A 24,345-nucleotide genomic window follows, 5' to 3' on the forward strand; every position below is an offset into this window, starting at 1 on the left:
GTAACCATGTCCCCCTGTCCCCCCCCCGTGCAATGCAGGAGGCTAGTAACCATCCCTCCCTCCCCTGGTGCAATGCAGGAATCTGGTAACCAGTTGCCCTCAGTGCAATGCAGGGGGCTAGTAACCATCCCTCCCTCCCCCAGTGCAATGCAGGGAGCTGGTAACCAATCCCCCCATCATTTTTTCCCTTTGAGCAGGACTATGGGGCTGAGTGACACGGTGCCACCTCTGGTTAACAGCAGGCCCACCCCCAGATTCACTGCCCCCGTAGGGAAAGTCTGTGGCATTACCTGGGCTGGAATCTGGGCGGGATTTTGTGGCTAAAACTCTGATTCTGTGAACCAGCACTGTGCCAAGGCTCGGGTTTGACTTGTTCTTTTCATGACAGCAGCCGCCCCCGCCCCAGTCCTGCCCTACTTTGCTGAGCTCTGGTGGGATTCTCCACTTTCCTGCTTTCAAATGGTGCCCGAAGACCCTGTCGGACAGCCCCTGCCGGAGACCTGCCCTGCAGCCTCTTGTCGGCGCTAGGTTTTACATAGCGTATTAATAATCTATTGCCATGGTCGCATTTGAATAGCTTGTGCAGAGCCCCCAGCTAGAAATACTAGCAGGAGTATTAATCACTGTGCAGCGCCTGGGGGCGGGAGGTGGGGGGGACCCTTCCCAGTGTGCATTGAAGAAGCTGCTTTGCTGCGTCTCTGCTCTCCCAGCTCGTCTCCTGCTAACATCAGCCAGGGCCGCCCAGGGTCAGGCCTCCCAGATCTCAAACGCAGCTTCCCTGGTGGTTGGGATGAGCTATAAATACCGCCAGCAGCAGGGCATGTTTATGCAGAGCAGCTCACACCCAGCCGTGCACTGGGGACTGCTTGGCTGGAGACCGGCTTAGCAGGAGTGGGTGGCTGCAGCGTAGTATCTGTTGGGGCCCGAACCCCTAGGCCTCACGGGCCCAGCAGTGGCTCCTGGTAGCTCGCAGACAGACAAGCTAATGTGCCCAACTGGTTCTGCAGCGGCCCTTCTCGGGGAGCGTTTGAGGCTATGAGGGAAAGCAGCAGGCGAGGGAGCTGCCAGGGCTGTTTTGCTCACTTCGCTCCGGGGTCAGTTCCAAGAGGAAATTGTTCTCAGTGGGAGAAGTGAGCGAGCGTTTGGCTTAAGAGGTGAGCTGCCCTCAGGGAGACAGCATCGGTGAGCCAGCGCCGCTCACCCAGGGCAAGTGGTGATCGATGAGCTGCTGAGGCTAAAATCAGCCCCCTGGCAGAGTGGCCTCTGCACGGCTCCCTCTCTTGCTCCGCTGGCTAACCCTGCCCAGGTGGGCTCATCCCCCGGGATAGAGGGATTGGCCTTAGACAGCTCTTGTCCACCCCCCCAACATTTTCTCACCTGCCTGGTTCACTTTCCCACATCTGACTGGCGACGCACTGGGGCCTCCAGGGCTGCACCCACTTGGTTTTAGGGGTGGGCTGGAGCCCTGAAATATCAGCAGTGACCCACCAGCCCAGGGCGGGGTCCAGATCTGCAGGAAGAAAAGGCCCAGCAGAGACTTGCCCTCTGCAAACACGGGCTCCTCCTCTGTTATTCTCGCTGCAGCATTAATAATGGAAGTGCAGGCCTGGTGCTAACTCATGTGGCCAGGCAGGAATTTTCCTCATGTCACCCAAGACACCTCTGTCCCCTTCGCTGAAAATTCGAGGGCTGCACCCACCAGCCAGCAGCAGAGCTAGTCCTGACCTCCCTCCCTCCCTTCCTGTGACCAACTCCCGTCATTGCTATATACCCAGAGCACCATCCTCCCTGCTGTCTCTGTCTGCCCCCACAGGCGCCGTGTCCTCTGATGACCCCCTGTGCTACAGACCCAGGAATCCTGGAGGCAGCTTGCCTGGGGGCTCAGGAATGGCTGTAGAGGTGGCAGGTCAGGGCTGTGTGCATAGTGCAAGACCTTCTGCGGCGGCTGGAGCATGTCCAGGGTCTCCGGCCTTGACTTCCAGGTCCAGGGCAGGAACTGGTGACGCTAGGCAGCGCTGGCTGGGTTCGGTCAGTGATGGAGCTAGAGAGAGCCACGGTGTCTGTCTGTGTCCCCTTGACATTCCCTGCAATCCAGTCCTGTCTCTTCTCCGCCATGAAGGGCTCCAGGGTCGACAATCAGCCGAGGCCTTAGCCTGCTCCTGGCCACCAGCTGCGGGTGTCTGGCTGGCCCAGGAGGCTGCCTGTGCCACTGACTGACAGGCAAAGGGCAGTATCCAGGAGAGGAATGCGGGGATGTCAATCAAGGGCCATAGGAAGACGGGAGTATTTCCGCTTGGGCCCAAGGACGCTCTCTGGGGTCTGTGACCTCCCTCAGAGGCCCCCGAAAGACTGCAAGGACTGCCAAGGGCCCCACCGCCAAAGCTCCGACACTGGAGCTGATTTCTGCAGACAGGGCTTTCCTTCCTGAATGCCAACAGACTTTCCAAGCTACCTGCCTGGGGTAATTTCTACTTAGAATAACCTTTGCCACTGAAGTGCTTTTAAAGGGGCTCAAAGCTGCCAGCTATCGAGACGTTATCGGTGCCTCGCCGCCTGTGCCGTGTGCCTGTGGGATTGTCCTGCCCTTTGTTGCAGTGTTCAGGCTGAAGATGAAAGTGACGCGATGGCGACGCACACCTCATCTCTGTCGGTTTCCATCAGGCTTCTGCGCTCGTCCCAGCCAAATGCGCGGCCGCTCCCCTGCCACATTTGTAGCTGGGCTGCAGCCCCAACCTCAGATCCAGTCTGGGTCAGGCGGCATCTCCCACTGTAAGTACAGGAGACCCCCGGCTCTACCTTCCTGGTGTCGTTCCCTCGGCTTTAATAGTAACAGACAGTGACAATGTAGTGGGAGAACTCCATGTGGCCTGCACTCTCCTTTCCTCTCCCATTCCAGATACCTGTCTGTTTGTCTTGCTCCCCGTTTGCACCAGGAGGAAAAGCTTTCACTGTCCTATCTCAGACCCTGCGGAAATCCTCTGCTGCAGTTGATTTGCAAACCTGCCACGGGAGACTAGATTCATGAGGGTAAGGAGGAGAAGATCTGTAGGCATCAGAGGTGGGATGGAAACCAAAGGTCGGGTTTGGTTCTCTCTTCAGTTTAGCCTCTCGTTCTCAACCAGTCCCTCATCCCCAGTGCACACCTGTTGTGACACACAGTGGTGTTTCCCTGCTTAGTCAATCTCAGCTGGATGTTTGCAGCAGCAGCAGGAAGAGGGCAGAAATGGTGAACCGGGTGCAAACGCAGAGTGTCCTAAGGAAAAGTGGGAGCTACATGGTTCTCCCCTTCTGCTCTAAAACTCTCCCGCAGAGTGTTGCTTCTGGCACCTGGAGGAATTGCCTCCACTTGCCCAGAGACCAGCTACCTCTGGGCTCACCCAGTCTCCATTCTGCCAGAGCCAGAGCGGAACAGTTATGCGCAGAGCTAAATGGTTGGCAGCAGTGGTGGGATTTAAGGGGTAATTACGGCTGCTGTGGTTCTCCAGGAGGAAGTGGAGCAATGTGCACACACCACAATCAGCGTGTTTATTTTCCAAGGCGTGTCAGTTTCTGCCTGGGGAGGTCAGAGAAGCCCACAGAATCCTGACGTGTGATCTGTGACGTCAGCCAGGGTTCGGGGGCCCCTCGTGAGATGGGGTGTTGAGGCCTTGCTGGCGATACACAGGTGAAATTGTACTCTGAGCCCAAACCCAAAGCAGCTAGGGGGCACTTACACAGGCGAGGGGTCAGTTCAGGAGAGGATGCAGAGTCCATTCCATTATTTGTTTGTTCGTCACGATTAATATTCTTTCCCCCCTAAAATAATTACATCAACGTGCAGTGCACGTGATCAACCCTACGATAACGCACCCCTCTTCCAAAGCAACCCTACAATAACGAACCAGTAAGTGCAGCTCAATGCCCAGGAATGAATTTATGATAATAACCCACTGCCTGCGGCTCAGCCTACATGAGGAGCCCTACGTTAACAAACCAGCATTCACAGCCCAGGGCCTATAAGTAAACCTGCAATCACAAAACAATAGCAAAGGCGTGTGCATGTGTGAGCAAAGGAGACATACTCTGGTAGGGAAACAGCCCACGTTTGAGCTTCCAAAGGCTGATATTGTAAAAGCGCAGTGAGGCTAAAGCCTTTTGTGATTTCTGACCGATACCTCGACAAGTGTGTGTTTTACAGCAAGCCCCGGGAAAACGCTGGCACCCGAGTGGCAACATTTCAAGTGTCCATTAGCGGGAGCTTATCTAGTGTTAAATTATCATGGAACGAACACCTCACGTGACACGGGCATGAATAGCAAACGAATTCTTTATGGCCGGCTGGTGGCCTTGCCATGAATTCCATAATAATGGAACACTTGGACTATGCCGTCCCTGCCAAGCCGTACTGGGACAGCACATGCAGATTATGGTTTAAGGATTTTATAATCTAATCTTTACTTCCGCCGTGTGGCCACCTTGCCTATTTAAATGTAAGTTCTCTGGGACTGGCTCACCATGTGTATGCAGATCACTCCCTCTTTCTGTACACCCCACAATGTGGACCCCTCTCTAGTGACTGCTTCTTAAAACAAAAAAGAGAAGGGGAGAAGCCGAGTGGAAAAATGGCAAAGCAAACAGCATAGTTTGGTCTAGTACAGTGTCTGTGAATAACAATTGCCTCTTGGAAGCTGACCCCGGAGCGAAGTGAGCAAAACAGCCCTGCCTGCAGTGCAGCGAATGTGTAATTGCAGATGGGGAAAGCACTATTCTGGTGTGCAAATCAGCCTATGAACAAAGCAGAGGGTATATTATGTTTTATTAATCCTCCAGGACCTAGGTTTATTATCGAGGTGGCGCTACACCCATGAACAAAGGAACACAGGCACTGGGGAATGAAAGGCAGCCCGCATCAGTCACTTTCCGAAGGTGTGGGGAGAAAGGAATCCAGAGTGGATTGGAGAGAGGCAAATAGAAAGGAGCTGGTGGAGGGAGGTGTTAACCCATATACTTGACTGTCAAAGGGAGACTCCGATCACTCTCTGGGGTGGATTGCAAAGGGATGAGGAGAGCAGCACATTGCTGCTGTAGCTTTTTTTGCTCCTTTCCAAGAGCAGAACTTTCCTCCTGAATCTTTGGAGCCTTGACTAGTTCCCCACCACCCATTTAGCTGAACCTGACCCTAACATGTGTACTTTGGTAGAAGAGGAGAAGGCCTATTTCTGCTCTCCTGCATTTAGCTAATATGTTGCTGCAACTGGTTGCTGTCCCAGCAGGATGTTCTTGAAGATGGTACATTTGGCTTAAATAACAAGCGAACGTCCAATCTCAGTCGCAAATACCACGAGAGCTATAAGGCAGTGACAGACTTTTAAAGTCAAATCTGTACTGCCTGGGTCATTGTTCCTGTAGGGCAAGGGAATTTTTTTGGACAGCACCACAGGATTTCTTGAACAAACCCAATTGCTGTTTTCCCTGCAGTTGCTTGATTGTGGGTCCTGCATCTTAACATGAACTTAACAGACTATTTAGTTCTGGATCCTGATTTATAACTCTTGGGGGGCGGGAATGAAAGGAAGGGTTTGATTGGTTTTGTTTCTATGGTAACCATGGTCGCTCAGAAGCTGGAACATGAAAAGAAAATTGTGCATGTTTAACCAGAAGTGTCGTCAGGGCAAACGGCACAGACAGTGATCCAGAGCTGCTGTTAGACACTGTATGCGCCAGCCCCATCCGCGCTGCCAGGGTAACAGTCTATGCCACACCCAGGCCTGCCATCCTTATTTCTGGACCACCTCTCGTTACAGAGCCCACCACTCACATCACATCCTCTGCTACATCCAGGGTCCCCTAGCTTGGCAAATTCAGAACCAGCAGGATGGCCCTGTCACAGGTACCTACAGTGGGAGTGGTAGAGTAGCCAAGACTTGGATGCTTTCAACACAGCTCAGAGTAGGAGCAAAGGGACATGGTGGGGGGAAAAGCCGAGTCCGGGGGACACTGCAGTCTCCGTGTCTCTACCAAAGGTAGAGCTGCAACATCAGTGAATTATTGGGCCTATGTGTGCAGTCAATGTTCATTACAGGGGAGATCAAGCCCCGGGAATGCTCCCTCTTGGCTTTCGAGAGCTGGTTACAACGTACAGAAATGAAGCCCGCACTTTCTCAAGCACTGGCCAGTGCTCACGATCTCTCTCTTTGTCACTGTGAGTCTTGGTTCCTGTTTGTGTAGGTCAGTGCCTCGCGTAGGCTGAGCTGTGACGGCAGCTGCCGTTTTCAAGGTGTGTCAGCTTTCCCGGTATAACCCTGCTGTTTGCCTGTTTTGCCACAGGCTGACACTCGGTGCAGGCGGTCTCAGGACCCATGCAAAATCAGCTCTTGCTTTCTGTCTTCAGTGGCATTTGCGTTCTCATTTCCAGCGCCCTGGGGGCATAAAATGGCCCTGTCACTTCTCTTGTCTGCCATGCCTGGGAACAGCTGCTTCTTGTCTGGAGGGAGCACATCACATATTTGTTTTCTGTTACATGCTGGGTACAAACTCCTGAGCTAAAATCATTGCTCTGTTCTTACCCTGAGGTGGATTTCAGGAACTCATCTGGAATACACACGCGTGCCTTGGCTTCTGATACCAAGTGGCGCTGAGCAATCACAGGCAACAACTGAGCAAAGGCTTGCAGTGTGGCTCCTTGCCCATATGGCTTCATTTATTCCCCCCACACATTTTCCCCTGACGGCCACGGGATGCACTGACATTTTCTCTTCTCAGTTTGCCTGACTGTGTTCTGAGAGCTGCAGTAACCTGATTTCTGCCTGCCGCCTGTACCCTCACCTATCCAGCCTGAGCCACTCTCCACCTTAAGAACAACACCCAGCTCTGTGCGCCTCAAAGCACTTTACAGAGGAGAGAGAGTATCACTGGCTGGGATTGTCACTGAGGGCCTAAGAGAGTTAGGCACCCTCCCCTGGGCTCCTGAAATCCCCAGCCACTATCGTACAAATGGGGAAACTGAGGCACCAAGAGGGGAAGTGTCTTGCCCAGGTTGGTCAGTGGCAGAACCCAGGTCTCCAGATTGCTCCAGTCATGGGGGCACTGTTGTCACTTAGGGTATGTCCTGGTTGCAGTCAATGATCTGCAGTGCAGTCTCAGCGCCCAGGTCAGTTGACCTGAGTTGCAGGGCTAGAAATAGCAGTGCAGACATTCCGGGCCCGGGGCGGAGCCTGGGCCCTGAAACCTGGTTATGGGGGCGGGTCTCAGGCTCCAGCCTGAGTAGAAATGTCTACACTTATTTTTAGCCCCGCAGCTCGAGCGCCACCAGCCCAAGTCAGTTGGCCTGGGCTCTGAGACGCAGCGCTGCGGGTTTTTCTTTGCAGTGTAGACGTCCCCTTCATCTTACTCGGCCACCTCTTGGAGGGCAGTTTGAGGTCACTGCTTTGAACTGAGCGATGGCCGATGGTGGTGCCTCAGGCAGTGCTGGGGATGTGGCTGGGTAAGAAGTGTTTCCCCTGGATCCCAGGAGCTCTCAGATCTGGTCCCATGGGATCACAGTCAGGCCAGAGAGGAACAAAGGAGAGATCCCCTGGCCCTGGCCCAGTCCGGCTGTCTTCCGAAGTTGTTGCTGATCCCGTCCTGTTTTCTCCTCCCGCATCTCCTGTGCCTGTGAGTGGCCTGACGCCACCTTAGCGACCAATGGCAGAGCTTAGTCTGACGTTTTAGCCAGGCTGTTTTCTGAGCTCAAAGGCGCAGGCCTGCATCCGTTGCGATCCTGTCTGCTTCCACAGGGGTCTAGCTTCCAAGTGAAATGTAACATGAACATGGGTAGGGTGGTAATGAGTCACTCAGGTCATCAGAGCCCCAGTATGCCCAGGGCTGTACAAATACACAAATGGTAAATTACCGTCCCTGCTTCAAGGAGTGTACAAAACGCATGGGGATTGCAGGCTGGCAGAATGTCTTTACCCAAAGGGAAATTTGGCCTGGACATTGGGGTTAATGCCCACCTGTGGGGAAAACCTGTGAGATTTTTAAGAAGCTCAGGGGTTGATGTCTGTCTCCTTTGAAAGACTTCGTTTCTAAATATCTTCAGGAGGATGGGTTAAGAAGCTCTTTCTTTCTAACTTCCAAAGGCTGGATGTGCCTCTGAAATTTGCTGATTGCTGGGCATGAAATAGGTTCGCAGTTTAATGAGCTAGTGAACAAGTTAAACGCCATGAAGAGATGACCTGGTTTTGCGTGGTGTTCGAGGCAGCAAAGAGCGGGGACATAAGCTGTTTGGTTCTAGGATGAGGAAACCATTAGCAGGAATTTAAAGGCCCAATGGGTTGTTTTTTTGGCCACTTGCACTGTTTCTAGCAGTCACATTACTAACACAGAGAAACTTATCACCTTCCCTCCGGAGACCTTTCTGGGATAGAAAGGAATTACGGTCCAGAGATGATCTCCTGCTCACAGACAAATGCAGCCAACAGGAGCTGGGAAGGTTTTACCCAGGAAAAGGAAAAGTGATTTAAAAAACTCTCCAAAGGTCCCATTCAGAAGAAAGATCATCACAAAGGTTGGTGTTCTGCTGAATACACAGAGGAAGAAATCAAGCACTTGATCAAGTGCTTTGGGTAACAGCGAAGCCTGACAGGAGATTTGCATGGAGAAACAGGCTGGCACTAAGATGTTGTTGTCAGTAGCTACCGGTGTGGTGCTCTGCTCTTGTTCGATCATGATAACAGTCGGCTGCGTGCGTGTTCGCTCTGTGTAAGTATGAGGGGTTTCCTGGACTTGCTTCTTGGCTGGGGGGTGTTGTAGGGAAGCATCCGATCTGGGTCTTCCAGCCGTCAGTTTGCAAAGAGCCAGCCTAGGGCAAGGTTGCGGGGGAGTTGTACCTCTCTGCCTTAGGGAGCAGCCCTCTTTGTCTCTCTGTTGTGGGTTCTCACATGTTAACGTTCTGGATTTTAAGAAATAAAGTTGTGTTACCTTGCAAACTTCCAGCAAAAGTATTTATGTTTTTTCTAACTTCTCTGTTTGTGTGCCATAAACATACAGGAACCATCACTTACTATATGTCTGGGCAGCACCTAGTGCAATGGATCCCTTGCCTGGCTGGCCTGCAGATGCTACCATAATATAAATGTTTAATAATAACTGCACTGCTTGAGCTCAGATTTGATCATAATAAATAACTAGATACACTTTCAGAACAGAGAGAGAGAGAGAGATTTATGAAAGCTGGTCAGCGGCGGGAGGGGGTTGCATGCACCACGGCACAGGTGTCGGAGGGCAGGGGACGGCTGTGCTAGGGGAGGCAGCGCCGCCCATGTTCCACAGTAACAACAGGCTGGCGTTTCTTTAGGTGAACGCTGCAATGGAATTAGCCGAGTAGCAGGTCCCACTTCACAGCAGTAGAGCATCTTCTGAGAATTACGTATTAATGAGAGAACTTTCAGGCATGGATGCGGTAACTAGATACATTTTATCTATCAGTGGAGGCGCTGAAATGAATCGGAAGCATCTAATGGTACTTGTATTCGTTACATAATCCCGTCATGCATGTAATACATTTGCTATTATCACTATAGCCTGAATACTGATAACCCAAGGGACGAGTGACAGGTGAACCATGGGCTACAGATTTAACAGTGAACTTAAGCACCATAACATGAAAGGGAAGGGATGGGGGAAGCCTAGTATGACAGAGCTCTGTTTCTAATTTCAGGGCAGAGTAAATGGTAAAAGCTCTGTTGGGAGACCAGAGACAGGATGTCAGATTAAAAGAAAATCCGTTCTATTAGTGAGCACTCTGGCTACTAATTTGGTGAAAAAATATTTGGAGGGCAGTTAAGATTCCAGAGGTTCAGCTGGGCATTGTGAGTCTTTCATGACAGTACATGAGGGCCCCATGGGCATCAGACCCCACCACCTCTCTGGGAAAGACAGTGTTAAGTAATGGCTTCTCCTGCAATACTCAAACGGGCTGGTTACCCAGGGAAGTTTATGCATTTGAAACAGTAGGACAGGTGGACAGGCAGTGGTACGTGATGCCACCGCTACCCAAAATCAGCTTGATTTCTGAGCTGAGCAAGTGGGCTGGTGTATGAGCAGCACTCACTCAGGGGCTGCCTGTTTTCGTGTTCGCTGTCCCATTAACACCGCTGTGTGTGTGTCCTTTCAGACGAGTGCAGTGCTGTGTTCTGGAGGCTGCGCTCTCTTGGCCATCAGCTGCCTGCTGGCGATCATCGCTATATTCCTGCCCAGCGGGCTCTGTGAGAGACGAGTGTGCACCCTGGCTGGCTACATGCAGACAGCAGCGGGTAAGTGACCTGGACACCAGCTTCAGCGGTTTTTCTTGTGCCCTATGTGGTTAAAATGGTATTGTTATTTTCCAGTACAATTCACCGCACAGGAACTCTGGCCAAAGCTGTCACTGAAGTCAGTGGGACAGTGAATGCTCAGTGCCTCTGAAAATGAGGCTACTTATTTAGGTGCCTAAATACGGATTTTGCTGTCTTGCTTTGGTCACCCAAGTCTGTAGTTTGTGGCTATGGGTCTTGCGACGCCAAATTGGACCACCAGCTCTGGCATCCTCCACCTAGTAGCAGCCAATGCTTCAAAGGAAGGCAATGTGGAAGCATACATGGAAATGGCTAATACATATGAAAATAATATTAAGGCCCAAGCTGCAATGCAGAAGCTCTTCAGGATGGCAGGGTCTTGCTTACAAAAATGTTTGTCAAGAGTCGTCGTAACCAGATCCTTTTGTAACGCCGGTTTCTTAGTGAAAATGATTTGTATCACCAGGAAATTTGCTGCTCCATTCTGTTAATAGTTTTTCTTCTGTCCAGCCAGTTAGGAATGTCTCAACTCACAGGTTTCCTTTTATTCTTATTCTTATTATTTATTCTCTACCCAACTTTTGCTGTAGCTTTCCTTAAAACACCAGCGAGATCATACTATAATTGTGGACAGTCCAGTAAGCCCAGGTGAGATCCATTTTATAAAGAGGGGCCTACACAAAGCTTGGAAAACACCTGACCACTGTGAGACGTGATGAGATCTGCCAGGTGTTCCAGCAAGTTGTGGTCCATACTGTACTCCAGGGGTTGGCAACCTTTCAGAAGTGGTGTGCTGAGTCTTCATTTATTCACTCTAATTTAAGGGTTTGCATGCCAGTAATACATTTTAACGTTTTTAGAAGGTCTCTTTCTATAAGTCTATAATATATAACTAAACTCTTGTTGTATGTAAAGTAAATAAGGTTTTTAAAATGTTTAAGAAGCTTCATTTAAAATTAAATTAAAATGCAGAGCCCCCGGACCAGCGGCCAGGACCCAGGTAGTGAGCGTGCCACTGAAAATCAGCTTGTGTGCCGCCTTCGGCACGCGTGCCATAGGTTACCTACCTCTGCTGTACTCTAAGGAAGGGATGGAGTTACATGATGGTATCATCCCAATGAACTCAGTTATGCCTCTGTTTCTTTAGATATATTGGCATCTGAATTTGAAGCAGTTGCTGAGTTTATTGGTTTGGTTTAGTTTGTGTGTGAACACACTGGTCGGTCAGATTCTGCTTTCTGTGCTGGTGCAGTCACTGTCACAGGGGGCAGAATGGTAGTTCTGGTAGAGCTAAAACTGGCTCAGTGGGCTCAGTTGTATTTCCCCCTGGACACAGCAGGAGCGAGCCCTTCACTCTTGTTGTTAGGGCATGTCTGTTGCTTCTCCCTCACTCTGCTATCATAAGTGAGGATAATTTGCACTAGCATAGCATCTTTCATCTGAGCATCTAGCAGCAGTTTGCAAACACTAATTAATTCCCACAGCAGCCCTGTGAGGTAAGTAAATATTAGCCAGTAGGCGATGCTTCGCTTTAGATATTGTTTCTTTTATGTGAATTACCGTAGTGATTCTTGTAATAGGAATTAAAATTTAATTAAAATAAAACATTATCCATTGGGTGGGAGAGAGGGAAACAATGTCTTTATTAGTAGTAGTATTTGTATTGCAATAATGACTGGCAGCCCCATCACAGACCAGGATCCCATTGTGCTCGGCTCTGTACCAACAGAACAAAAAGACCCTAATCCAGTAAACTGGACAAAGCTGGATTGAACAATGATTCCCCATGGATGGGAAACTCCTGGCTCCCAGTTTTGTGTGCCAGCCATTCTCTTTTGTACAAATGACAGCCCTCACTGTGGCTTTGCGTATCTTTATTAGATAAAATTCCATACACAGAATTTAAGTAAACTCAAAAAAGTGTACATATGCGCACACGCACTTCATGTATGGTGTGAAGCAGGATTCTGAGCCAATAGCTGAATGAAGAACTGCTGACTCACAAGGACCTACGCACAAAGCAGATGCACTCAGACCCTCATTCTTCATGCCTGACACCCCCTTGGTGATGTAAGTAACCAGCCAAAGACTCACAGCATTAATTGCTAGGCACAAAACACGGGAAAACAGGTTCACTTTGCTAACAGTGTCAGAATTTAAAAATACTGTAAGCAACTTCTGACAGTTAGTAGGACTGAAAAATATTGCCTCTTGAGACCCAAACCCTGTTTATAATGGGTGTCCAGATTTCATTCACGTTCTTACCATCATCGCTGTTAAAAGTTTTTGCATGTAACAGACTCTCTGGAGACTTGTGATGTCTCTATTCCTTGTACCCAAGCTGACCTGAAACAGAGTAGTCTTATGCCCACACTGGCTTGTGTCTCCCCCATTCCCCACTCCATCCTTACACTCCCCACAGCATGCCTAAGCAGAACGGCCCTGCTTTATCTTCGTGGTTATTTGTGTTTAATTCTTTGTTCCTCATTAACATCCTTTCAAAGAAAGAAAGAAAGAGGGTTTAGTCTTGTAGCGCCTAATTAGTTGGTCAGAGTAAAAAATCCATCCCCCAAGATGCTGATGACATTCCTGATGTATTTTTGTTTAGCTCCAGGGGGTCTTTGCCTGGAAGTTGCCCCTGGGCTGGGGCTTGAAATAAGGTACCCCACACAGATGCCATCTAGAGAATGGCAGGTGATGAATTCAGAGATTTCGGGAAGGGCACTGAAAATAAATGCCACGTCCTGACAGAGCCAAACTTTAGTTACCTGCCAGGAAAACACCCACTGCCATACACCTGTCTGTGTGTGCAGAACCCCCTGAGGCTGTGCAAGGGCAGGCACATCCCCCTCAATGTGTGGTTCAAACCCGACAATGGCTCCCAGCACCTACTGGTTCAAATCCCAGCAGCGTTAACTGTGCCTCTCCCTAAGAGAGAAATTGCAGTTTAGCCAGTTTTCTTGGTTCCGTCTCTTACGTGAAACCGAGTGTTCTATGGCCTGTGTTCCCATTGAGCAGAGAGGTGTGTCCTTGTTCAACGCCCCCCCCCTCCCCGCTGTTGTTTAATGCATTATGTGCTGTCTCCTGCACCTTTGCCGTCAGCAGGAGCCGAGCATTCCCAGCCTCTCAAGGACTGGGCCCAGTGTGCTCCTGGGCAGAGGCTGGGACCAGGAATCTCTTTTTCCAGCCTGTGCCACTCACACCGACACTCTCTGTTCTCAGGGAGTGCCTGATGGCTTTTGCCCGGCAGGGTTTATAGCTGAATGAGAGCGCCATAGCGTACCTTTTAGAAACCCATCAGGGTGGGCGGCCTCAGGGGCGTACGGAGAAAACCTATCGCATCTCCTCACTCGGGGATGTCGTGAGGTACTAGCAAGTCCCCTAGGGGCAGATAGAGATTGAAACCCCAGGCTTTGAAAGACAAGTGGCTGGCGGAGTTGGAGGGCAGCATGTGGAGGGAATCGCTCCCCGAATGCTCAAGCGTTTGCCCGAAAAGATCCTGATTGCTTCAGGCCTTTAGCAGAAAGAAATGGTGTTGGTTATGGCTGTGATCCTGAGTTAAAGCAGGAAGACAAAGCCACTGGTGTGTCTGTGCCATAGAATAAACACACTTCCCTGAAGATATCCTCTGGCCCCAGAAATTCAGCAGAATTTCCAAGTGATATGCCTCATTATCTGACCTGCAGACTTCAATCAGCTTTCTCGTGTTGCGAGGGAAAATCCTGTTACACGGTATCCTCACTCCAGCGCTAAATATGAACTAATCCTGCGGGATCTGATTTGAAAGCAGATGGACAGGCCCGTTTCTCCCATCTCACTGCACTGAGGCGGTTATTAAAGATGACTGTTCATGCTCAGCCGAAGGGATAATGAAAGCGAAGGAAGCTGCTCGCCTGTCAGAATCTCTCCGGCTCCTGCCTCCAAATTGCTCGCTATTATATCTGTGTGTACAGAGGCCAGGCTTCTCATGCGGCCTGCCCTTTCCCTCTGCTGCTGAACCTCCTATTTCTTGGGGACAGCAAATAGAATCTAAGGGCGCCCCATGCCCCCGATAAAGCGCTCCCCTGGAAATGGAGAAGGTGCAGCAGTGCTCTCTGAGCCTCCTCTCTGCTGCCCACCAGCCATCGATGAGTTCGTTCCTTCCATCCTCCAGGATGGGTGTGTTGCAGGAGACTCAGGGTTGGCTCCTGGAGAGCTCCGTGGTATCAAGAATATTTTGTTGCTGTGCTTGCTCTGGGTTTGATTGCTAGCTAGCGTCGTAGATGAGCCCCGCGATCCATGGCAGTGCAACGTGCGGCTGAGCAGGGCACCTGAGTTCAGGTCCTGAGTTTGTTACAAGCTTCCTGGGCTCAGGGAGTGAGTGCTCAGATCCTTTGGGAAAACACCTCAGAATTGCCTGTCCCATATGTCCTCACTTGCCTCTTCTGCTGCATGACGCAGCATCGATAGAGACCAGACGGGGCTCTGTCCAGACCTGCCTGGCGGAGGGCATGTCCCTGTGGCACAAGGCCTTCACCCATTGTGGAGGTGCTGGGTAAATAAAGAAGTGAACTCCCTGAAGACATCCTCCTGCCTTTGGGGCTGAAACCCTGCTGAGGGCCAAGTCTCGCATGGAGGGAAAGAGGAGGTTTTCTCAGTGGGCGGCTATGCTAAGTGGCCTCAGGATTAGAGCTTTGTGTGCCATTTTCAGTGGCTCAGGAGATGGGAGGAGGGAGAGTCCAGACTTCTTGTTGTGCAGCCTTTCCCTGAGCCTTCATCAGAGACTATGAAGGCACCACCAGGGGCAAGTGCTCCAGGAAGAGATTAAACAGAAAACAAGGGAAGCCAGCGCTCAGAACCGCTGCTCCGTCCCCTAGCTTAGGGGCAGTGGTAACCTTCAGATCATCACGCTTCAAAACGCATGCATCCAGCTCTGCAGCCTGCTCGGCTCTCGCTCCCACCCAGCAGCTCTGGCCCAGGAACGGGTTTGGAGAAGCACATTGTTCGGGTGGTGAATTTCCCAGTCTTGGTTAGCGTTCGCCTCTCTCCAGGCCTGGCAGCCCTTACTGCAGGGGGGCTGAAGCAAAGGAATGGAATAAATGCATCGACGAGTGTTCAGAGGGAACATGCAGCAGAACCAGTTGGTAGGGTCAGTAACCAACCCAGGACTGAAATCACATGGCCCCGGAGTCGAAGGAGATTCCAGCCCCGCTGTCGCTTCACAGCTTTGCTATGTCCTTACAGATGTGAGATGAAATGCATCCTAGAATACTCAAGGAGCTGACTGAGGAGATATCTGAGCCATTAGCGATTATCTTTGAAAAGTCATGGAAGATGGGAGAGATTCCAGAAGACTGGAAAAGGGCAAATATAGTGTCAATCTATAAAAAGGGAAATAAGGACAACCTGGGGAATTACAGACCAGTCAGCTTAACTTCTGTACCTGGAAAGATAATGGAGCAAATAATTAAGCAATCAACTTGCAAACATCTAGAAGATAATAAGGTGATAAGTAACAGTCAGCATGGAATTGTCAAAAACAAATTGTGTCAAACCAACCTGATAGCTTTCTTTGACAGGGTAACAAGCCTTGTGGAGGGGGGAAGCAGTAGATGTGGTATATCTTGACTTTAGTAAAGCCTTTGATACTATCTTGCATGACCTTCTCATAAACAAACTAGGGAAATGCAGCCTAGATGGAGCTACTATAAGGTGGGTGCAAAACTGGTTGGAAAACCGTTCCCAGAGAGTAGTTATCACAGTCATGGTGGAAGGCATAACAAGCAAGGTCCTGCAGGGATTGGTTCTGGGTTCGGTTCTTCATCAATGATTTAGATAATGGCATAGAGAGTACACTTATAAAGTGTGCGGACGATACCAAGTTGGGAGGGGTCGCAGATGCTTTGGAGAATAGGATTATAATTCAAAATGATCTGGACAAACTGGAGAAATGATCTGAAGTAAATAGGATGAAATTCAACAAGGACAAATGCAAAGTGCTCCACTTAGGAAGGAACAATCAGTTGCCCACACAAAATGGGAAATGACTGCCTAGGAAAGAGTACTGTGGAAAGGGATCTGGGGGCCATAGTGGACCACAAGCTAAATGTGAGTCAACAATGGAACGCTGTTGCAAAAAAAGTGAACATCATTCTGGGATGTATCATCAGGAGTGTTTACGCAAGACACAGGAAGTAATTCTTGCGCTCTACTCTGTGCTGATTAGACCTCAGCTGGAGTATTGTGTCCAGTTCTGGGTGCCACATTTCAGGAAAGATGTGGAAAAATTAGAAGAAGTCCAGAGAAGAGCAACAAAAATGATTAAAGGTCTAGAACACATGACCTATGAGGCAAGATGGAAAAAATTCAGTTTGTTTAGTCTGGAGAAGAGAAGACTGAGAGGGGACATGAATTATAACATTTTTCAAGTACATAAAAGGTTGTTACAAGGAGGAGGGAGAAAAATTGTTCTCTTTCATGTCTGAGGGTAGGACAAGAAGCAATAGACTTAAATTGCAGCAAGGGAGGTTTAGGTTGGACATTAGGAAAAACTTCCTAACTGTCAGGGTGGTTAAACACCGGAATAAATTGCCTTGGGTGGTTGTGGAATCTCCATCTCTGAAGATTTTTAAGAGCAGGTTAGACAAACACCTGACAGGATGGTCTAGATAATACTTAGTCCTGCCTTGAGGGCAGGGGACTGGACTAGATGACCTCTCGAGGTCCCTTCCAGTCCTATGATCCTATGGTTCTATGTTCAGACACTACAGAAATGGGGTTCTGATAGGTACTCTAGCTTGCTAGCTTTCCAAAAAGGGGACAGAGATACTTCCCCTCCTCTGTAAAGCACTTGGAGATCTGTCGGTGAAAAGTGCGATGTAATATTTTAATATTATTAATTATTTGTTGAGCAAAGAGTGCACAGTGTTGCACAGAACCTAGAAACAGACGTTCCCACAGGAATGCCCTCTTCCTTGCATTCAGGTCTAAGCCAGTGAAACTGCTTTATGGACTCATTTTAACACTGCAGGTAATGGATTTGCTAATAAAGCATGACTTTCTCATGCTAGGTTGCTAGGGCAGCCGATGAAATTCACACCCTTCTGGGATGTTAAATCATTAATCCATAGAATGTCGTTAGTTACAGGTCAGGAGGAGATATCAGCCTGCTGTCATCCTGGCTCCCTCGCTATTTAAAAAATGACAGTGTGCACTGAATTTCCCCCAGCACAAAAAGTGTAAGATAAAAAGAACATTAGGACTGTTAATGAAGGAATTCTACAAGCGTCCGTTCAGCAAAAGAGAGGCTGATATATGGATGCTGGAATAGCTCGGCCAGCCAATTCATTATCACCCAGCAGCATTAACGTGCTGGGGATTTTCCAGCCTTCTGGGTATTAACTTGTACAATATATAAAATTCTAGATTAAATTTTCTCTCTCTCTCACACACCCACCCACACCGAGCCCATTCCCCTGTGCTCAGCCTGCTTACTCGGGATTTGTGTGGAGGGAAATGGGGGTGTGTGGAATCCAAAGAACCCCTGCCAATTTGCAATCAGTGCATGCACAGCTCTGGGTCTCCTCTGCAACTGCTGTGCACCCCTCACATGGGCAATGGAATCTGGATAATCACAGACCCCGTGGCCATGTCTTCTCCTCCTCTCCAATCCCATCATGGTGGATTATGTGGACCCGGTTGCAGAGCCTAGATCCACCATGCACACGAGATGAATAATCTCACTGCCTGCCCGCTCAGCTTCACCCCCCATCCTGGGCAGCAGACTCAACTCTGCTTGATAAAGACCTTGCCCGGGGCCATTTTCACCCACCGGAGTATAGAATCATAGACATGTCAGGCTGGAAGGGACCTCAAGAGGTCATCAAGTCCAGCTCCCAGCGCTGAGGCAGAAACAAGTAAACCTAGACCGTTCCTGGCAGGTGTTTGTCCAACCTGTTCTTAAAACCCACAGACAACGGGGATTCCGCAGCCTCCCTCAGCAGCCTGTCCCAGAGCTAAACCACCCTGACAGTTCGAAAGTTTTTCCTAATGTCCAACCTAACTCTCCCTTGCTGCAGATTGAGCCCGTGACTTATTGTCCTGTCTTCAGTGGACCTGGATCACAACTGATCACTGTCCCCTCTCTCCTTTTTGTGACCCTGTTCCCCATCCACTCACACGCTTTGTCTGTCTTGTCCATTTATACTGCAAGCACTTTGAGGCAAGATCTGCCTCTTACTATGCGTATGGACCGTGCCGGCGCAGCGGGCCCAGAATCACGCACGACTGTAATAAAAATAATTTTAAAAATCCATATCAGGCAGTGTGTGTGTGTGTGTGTGTGTGTGTGTGTGTGTGTGTGTGTGTGTGTGTGTGTGTGTGTGTGTGTGTGTGTGTGTGTGTGTGATGGGGGAGCAACCAACAGATCGATGTAACTCCGGCTGCACCAGCCCCGTCACTACCTCCAAATCTTCCTCTGCATAGGCTGCAATGCAGGGACTCCCTGCAGAACACAGCTCCGCAGTGTCAGGCAACACGTCAGAGGCAAAGCTGGGAACACAGCCCAGGTTGCCCGGCTCCTCAGGCCAGTGCCCTAGCCACTAGCCCACAGTTAACACCCCCTGCACTCGGGGCTTTGCATTTGGTGCTGACACAGTTTGTGTTGAGGCCAGCACAGACGCTGGGACAGTTAAATAAAACTGAGGGCCTCTGAGTGTTTTACTGATATTGAGCCGGCTGGCCATAAACCGTAGCCTCTATGCAGTATTGACAAATGAAAATTTACTAGGTACATTTGGCCAAGCTAATGGGCTGCTTAAGCCCTCGCTGTGCCTCAGTAAGCGCTTTATATTGTGCATTTTAATATCGTTTCCCTGTGGATTAATTCTTATTCAAACTGAGGTGGCCCTGAGTCAACTGAATGAAGTCGTGCAGTTTGTTGTGATTCGGACACGACGCACCGCTCTGTTTTGTCGCTTCTTTCCCCATTCCTCTCCCCTCCCTCCAAGTTGGAATCTTTGTTAGAAATTAATCTTTCCCCAGCAGGAGGGCGAGCAGCAAGGAGAGAACCTCCCTCCGAAAATAATGACATTTATTGCATGGTACCAGGGTGTTTTTTTTTAAGGTAGCATAATTCTGGCTGTACTGTGTAGAGATAAATTGTACGAAGGCCGTGAAACAATGATCTCTTGAGTCTCTGCACAGGAAAGTTCTGTTCTTGCTATGGACAAGGGTAGGACTGATTCTGTCACTGGTAGAGCCAGGAGTGCTTGCTATAAAACTTCATTAGAGATCCTAGGAAATACAGTGCATACAGGGGAAGGATGCTTTTGTGGTTAGTGCACTGGGCTGACAGTCAGGAGATATGGATTCAAATTCTGGCTCTGCCATAGACTCACCGTGTGACTTGGGTCAAGTCACTTCCTTCCTTTGTGTTTCCACACCTGTAAAGTGGAGGTACTAATACTTCCTTTCTCTGTTTTGATTGTAAGCTCTTTGGGACAGGAATGACATTTTACTCAATGTATGTATAGAACCTAGCGTCATGGGGTTAGGATCTCGGTTGGGGCCATCAGGTGCTACCATAATACAAATAAATAATGCCACCACATTTGTTGCTATCGCACCAGCTAACTGTTCCCAAACCTTCAACGAGCTTTCAGTTCATTAGCTACTCACAAGTGGAAACTATGGCTGAATTGAAGTCAGTAGCAAAATTCGTTCTGAGTTCACCCTGTATGTGTCGTTTCCCCTTACAGATAAATGTCATTTGTAAAAAACTGTATACCCATAATGTGTGCACATGTATATTTGCATCTATATGTATTTAGATATATTCTCTCATGCATCACATACCAAATACAGTTAATTCCATCTAGCTATACTTTATTTGTAATGTATATGATACATTTGTGTATTTACAATGCTTGAGCTCTCACTAGAGTAACAAGCTAGTAAAGCCACATTTGAACTTGCCTCTGAAGTACCAGTTTAAATTGATTCACTTCAGATACCTCACTCCAGCTTTTCCCAAGACTGAGGAGGAGCCATACGGGGGTGGGGATCCAGGGCTAGTGAAGGGTAGGGAGGGGAATTAGTAGATTTTGTTTTCTTGCCTTTCTCTGTTGTTTTATGTTCTTGAATAGAGGTGTGTGTGAATTCCGGTCACTTCTAGGTGGCCGTGTTAGTTGGTAGTAGCTGTGGTGCTGTGCAGATCTATGCTGCTGAATAATAAATACAATAATCATAGGTTAGAATTTCAGATTCATCGTTTCTGTGACTGTGATTATTACCTCTCCGGGGTTCCCCGGCGGAAGGGAGCGGATCAGCAAACACATTATTTCTTCTTGTCAGAATATAAACAAGAACAAATATTGAATCAGCCTTTGTCCCAAACCCACTGGCTCCCTTCTAATACAGATTTGACACGTATCCTTGCTAGTTGGATGGCTTTCTGGGCTTTATCCTTTTCTCCTCTGTTATCAGTAGCAGTTTCTAACCCCTTGCAAAATCAGTCTGGACTCGGGCTTTTAAAGACAAGGGTGGTGTGTTCCCACTTCCACTGTTCTAGTCAGGACAAGGGGAATTGGAGAACCTTTAGCTTCCAGGGTTAGATCTCCTGAACCCCAGGCTGGGCTACTTTAGCGGGCACTAAGACGGGTCCCTCCCACGTGCAGTGATATTGTCTGAAAGGTGGAAATGTGATAAACATTACTGGCTCCATCAATAAATTAACTTTTCCCCCCTTGATTTGTGTTAGACTCTCCCCTCCCCCTGCCTAACCTGACCTTTGTCTCTTGAAATTAAAACTTGGTTCCTATTTTCCCACATCCCCGTCCTCTTGCCCCACTAGCAGAGCTAAGGGAATTTAGCAGAGCTCTGCAGACTGGAGCAAAACTAATACAGTGTAATAAAAAAGATGGATCCAGCCCTCTAACTTCAAGATAAAGAGCCAGGCGTAGTCAACCAGGGGCAATGAAAGAGCCTTTCACGTATCTGAGCAGGGGAGCCAGCAAAAGTAATGAGAAGATATCTGTACCGAGATCGATCATTTCAGCCCTTGCAGCTCTGTAGCTGATCAAATGGGCACGTGGGGCTTTGAATTTCATTCACATAAATTCAGACGTGGAGCCCGAATTCAACCAGGTGATGCAGGTTTGGGGCCTGTTTCTGAGAGCAGCACCACTGTGAGCTGGGAGGAGGGGAGGCGCTCAGCATCTTGCAAGGGATCAGGCCCTTGTGTTTGGCTCTTGGCTGCCATTTTTAAGCAGCTGAACCCTGCAGTCGCTCCCCCACCCCCCAGAAAAATTCCACAAGGAAAGTCTATGTAAACTTTGTGCAGATAAAGCAAAACGTGCATGGCACGGTGAGTGGGTCTGGCAAGGCTAGGGCGCTCCGGCGGTTGCTTCCAAGAGAGAGCACGTGATTTAAAGCTGGGGTGAGAGGGGCGAGGCACAAAGGGGTGGATGCAAGGGCTCCTATAGAATTACTGCCCTTCGCAAGCAGAGTCAAAGCGCCACTGCTGTGAATTACCGGAGATATGAGACGCACATTGTCTCCGGCCACCATTGTTGTCCCAAACATCAACCTCAGAGGGGGAAGGGCTCCGTTTGTGTATCTTTCATCCCCCCAAGTCTGGGTGCTCTCTCCGAGTGCAGCTCTTGCCAGAAGATTGGTAGCTGTTAAAATGGCACCTTAGGCTGTGCCTCAAACTCCCCCTTGAGTTTTATCCGTTTACCCAGACAAAAAAATTTCTGTCCCCTCCCTGTTTGCTCTGGGATCTGACAACCAAGCTGGGTTCCTTCTGGCTTGTGCATCATCACCAGCCAGAAAGATTCTGCAGGCCAGATTCTGCCCTCATTTATACTTGTGTCTTCAATGGGTTTACACAGGTGGAACCGAGGGCAGAATTTAGCCCTGCAATTGCACCTTAGTTCACACTCTCTGTTGATGTTGTCTGAGCCAGGAGAGACTGCAACTCGCTTCCCATGGCAGGGTGGGCTCTGCAGGGCTCCTGGCAGCGTGAGGAAGTGCAAATATATTTCTGTCACTAGCGTCAGCAGGCGTGACTGTGAATGCAGCCTGGGTGCTGATCCGCTGAGTCAGAATGAGGTTACAGCCACATGGTCATTGTCAGGGTGGAACAGCACCATGGCTCAGGTGTCCGAATGGGGGACAGCTTCTGATCATTGTAACAAACCTGTTTCAAAAAACTCCACTGGGCAGAACAGGTTGTAAGGGGAGGGAGAGGACCCATAATGCAGCTGTGTGTCCTGTAACCATTTCCTGCTTCTGATTTCACACTTTCCTTGAATTCCCAGAAGCTTGAGTCAACGGTCCTGGTCCAGTGCCCCCACATACAGCAGCTTTAGCACTGACCTGCAAGAGCAGGGAGCGTAGGAGCGATTCACTGTTTGCATTCCAGATGCTGAGTATTCCTGGCCACATCAGACACTTGAGAGAGGGTGGGGCGGAGCATGCCTGCCCAAACCAACCCAGACCTGACATGTTGGCAGAGGTCTCCACTGAAGGTCATCGGGAATGCAAAGGAAGCTGGGGCTTTTTGACACACTGTCTCATGGGCTGATGAACACGGGGCGGTGTGACATTTAATTTCACATGGCCCCAAGGAATGGAGAAGGGCAAAGGGATCACCAAGACTGTTCAGACGAGAAACTCGCCCTGATGGAAATCACACTTGCCTGGGTAGCCGTTGATGCAGGAATAAGAGAGAGACGTTATCCGGATCCCCTGGAACTTACTGGGGCCAAAGGGAGGCACAGGTCTACCTTTTCCTAAAATGATTAGTGATTTTGGGTGGTCAGCTGGAGATGCTTTGGGGGGGCGGGTGCTTAGCACTTACTGAAAACTGGGCCCTTTTGAAAAACTAGGCCATAACATCTGCATATCCCAGAGATAAAGGGGCAAACTCAGCTCTGGCATTAGCAGGTACAATTCCCATAGACATCAATTCAAGTAGTTCCATGGCCAAATTTGGCTCGTGGTCTCTAAACCCTCCAGCAACAGCAAATTGCATCAGTGGCAACAAAATGCGCTCGCCTTCTCTGAGCCAGGAAAAATCATTCTGCCTGCCAAGAGGCATGATCCTTCCTCTTGCTTTGATCTTCTTTCCTCAGCCCCGTTTATGGAGATAAGAGGCCTGAACAGTTTGAGCTTCCTTGATTGAGAATTTGTTTCTCCTTGTCCTTTTAAAAATGATACTTAACAAAGGACATAGATGAAGGAAAAGTCCTTTGCCATGTGGCGCTATAACATTCCGAAGGAGGCATGTTGGTTAAAGGACATTAAGTCTGAACAGAGCCATGCTCAGCTGTGTATTGCCTATGCCAGTCTCTCTGTAAGAACAGTTGCCATTCAGATTTCATCTCTCAGGTGCTGGGCTGGAGAACAAGGACATAATGTTTATAGACCGACATTCAAATTAATCTTCAAGAAGCTATTGCACAGTGTGTCAAGTGACTGCTGCAAGAAAGGCAGCCGAAAGGAGCACATGGGATTTATCTGTCTGGACAGGGGCAGCTCCAGGCACCAGCGCTCCAAGTGCAGGCACCAGCGCTCCAAGCGCGTGCCTGGGGCGGCAAGCCGCGGGGGGAGCTCTGCCGGTCGCCGCTAGGGCGGCAGCCAGGGTGCCTTCGGTGGCTTGCCTGCGGAGGGTCCACTGGTCCCGCGGCTTTGGTGGACCTCCCACAGGCGTGCCGAAGCCGCGGGACCAGCGGACCCTCCGTGCTTGGGGCGGCAGAATGTCTAGAGCCGCCCCTGTGTCTGGATAACAGATCACCCTGTGATCCCTGAGCACTCACCCTAGCCCTAACCTCACAAGAGACCCCCATTCCCTGTTCTGAATCCCACAACCTAAATAGATCCAGCAACTGCCATATCAGGGAGCAAGACCAAAGCCGTGTATAGTTACAAATTAACAAATTTTTCTATTGACATAATTCCCCCTCCCCTTGCAGGTAAATGTAGTGCTGATGAAAGGCACTAGCCTGACTGTGCCTGAAACAGACACACTTTATCTCCAGGACAGGTTCAGGTAATCCCTCTGCATTGT

General features: G+C 49.5%; 1 protein-coding gene across 1 annotated transcript in view; it reads left to right on the forward strand.

Moving 5' to 3' along the window:
- LOC123352900 (transmembrane protein 211-like) overlaps positions 1-24,345 on the forward strand; it is a 145,141-nt gene that overhangs the window by 30,672 nt on the left and 90,124 nt on the right. The window contains exon 2 of the mRNA XM_044993445.1: positions 10,136-10,274. Within this exon, the coding sequence (XP_044849380.1) occupies positions 10,136-10,274 (139 nt within the window). The remainder of the gene's footprint in view (positions 1-10,135; positions 10,275-24,345) is intronic.

This window comes from Mauremys mutica, chromosome 19 (genome assembly GCF_020497125.1).
Source record: "Mauremys mutica isolate MM-2020 ecotype Southern chromosome 19, ASM2049712v1, whole genome shotgun sequence".
NCBI classification, from domain to species: Eukaryota; Metazoa; Chordata; order Testudines; family Geoemydidae; genus Mauremys; species Mauremys mutica.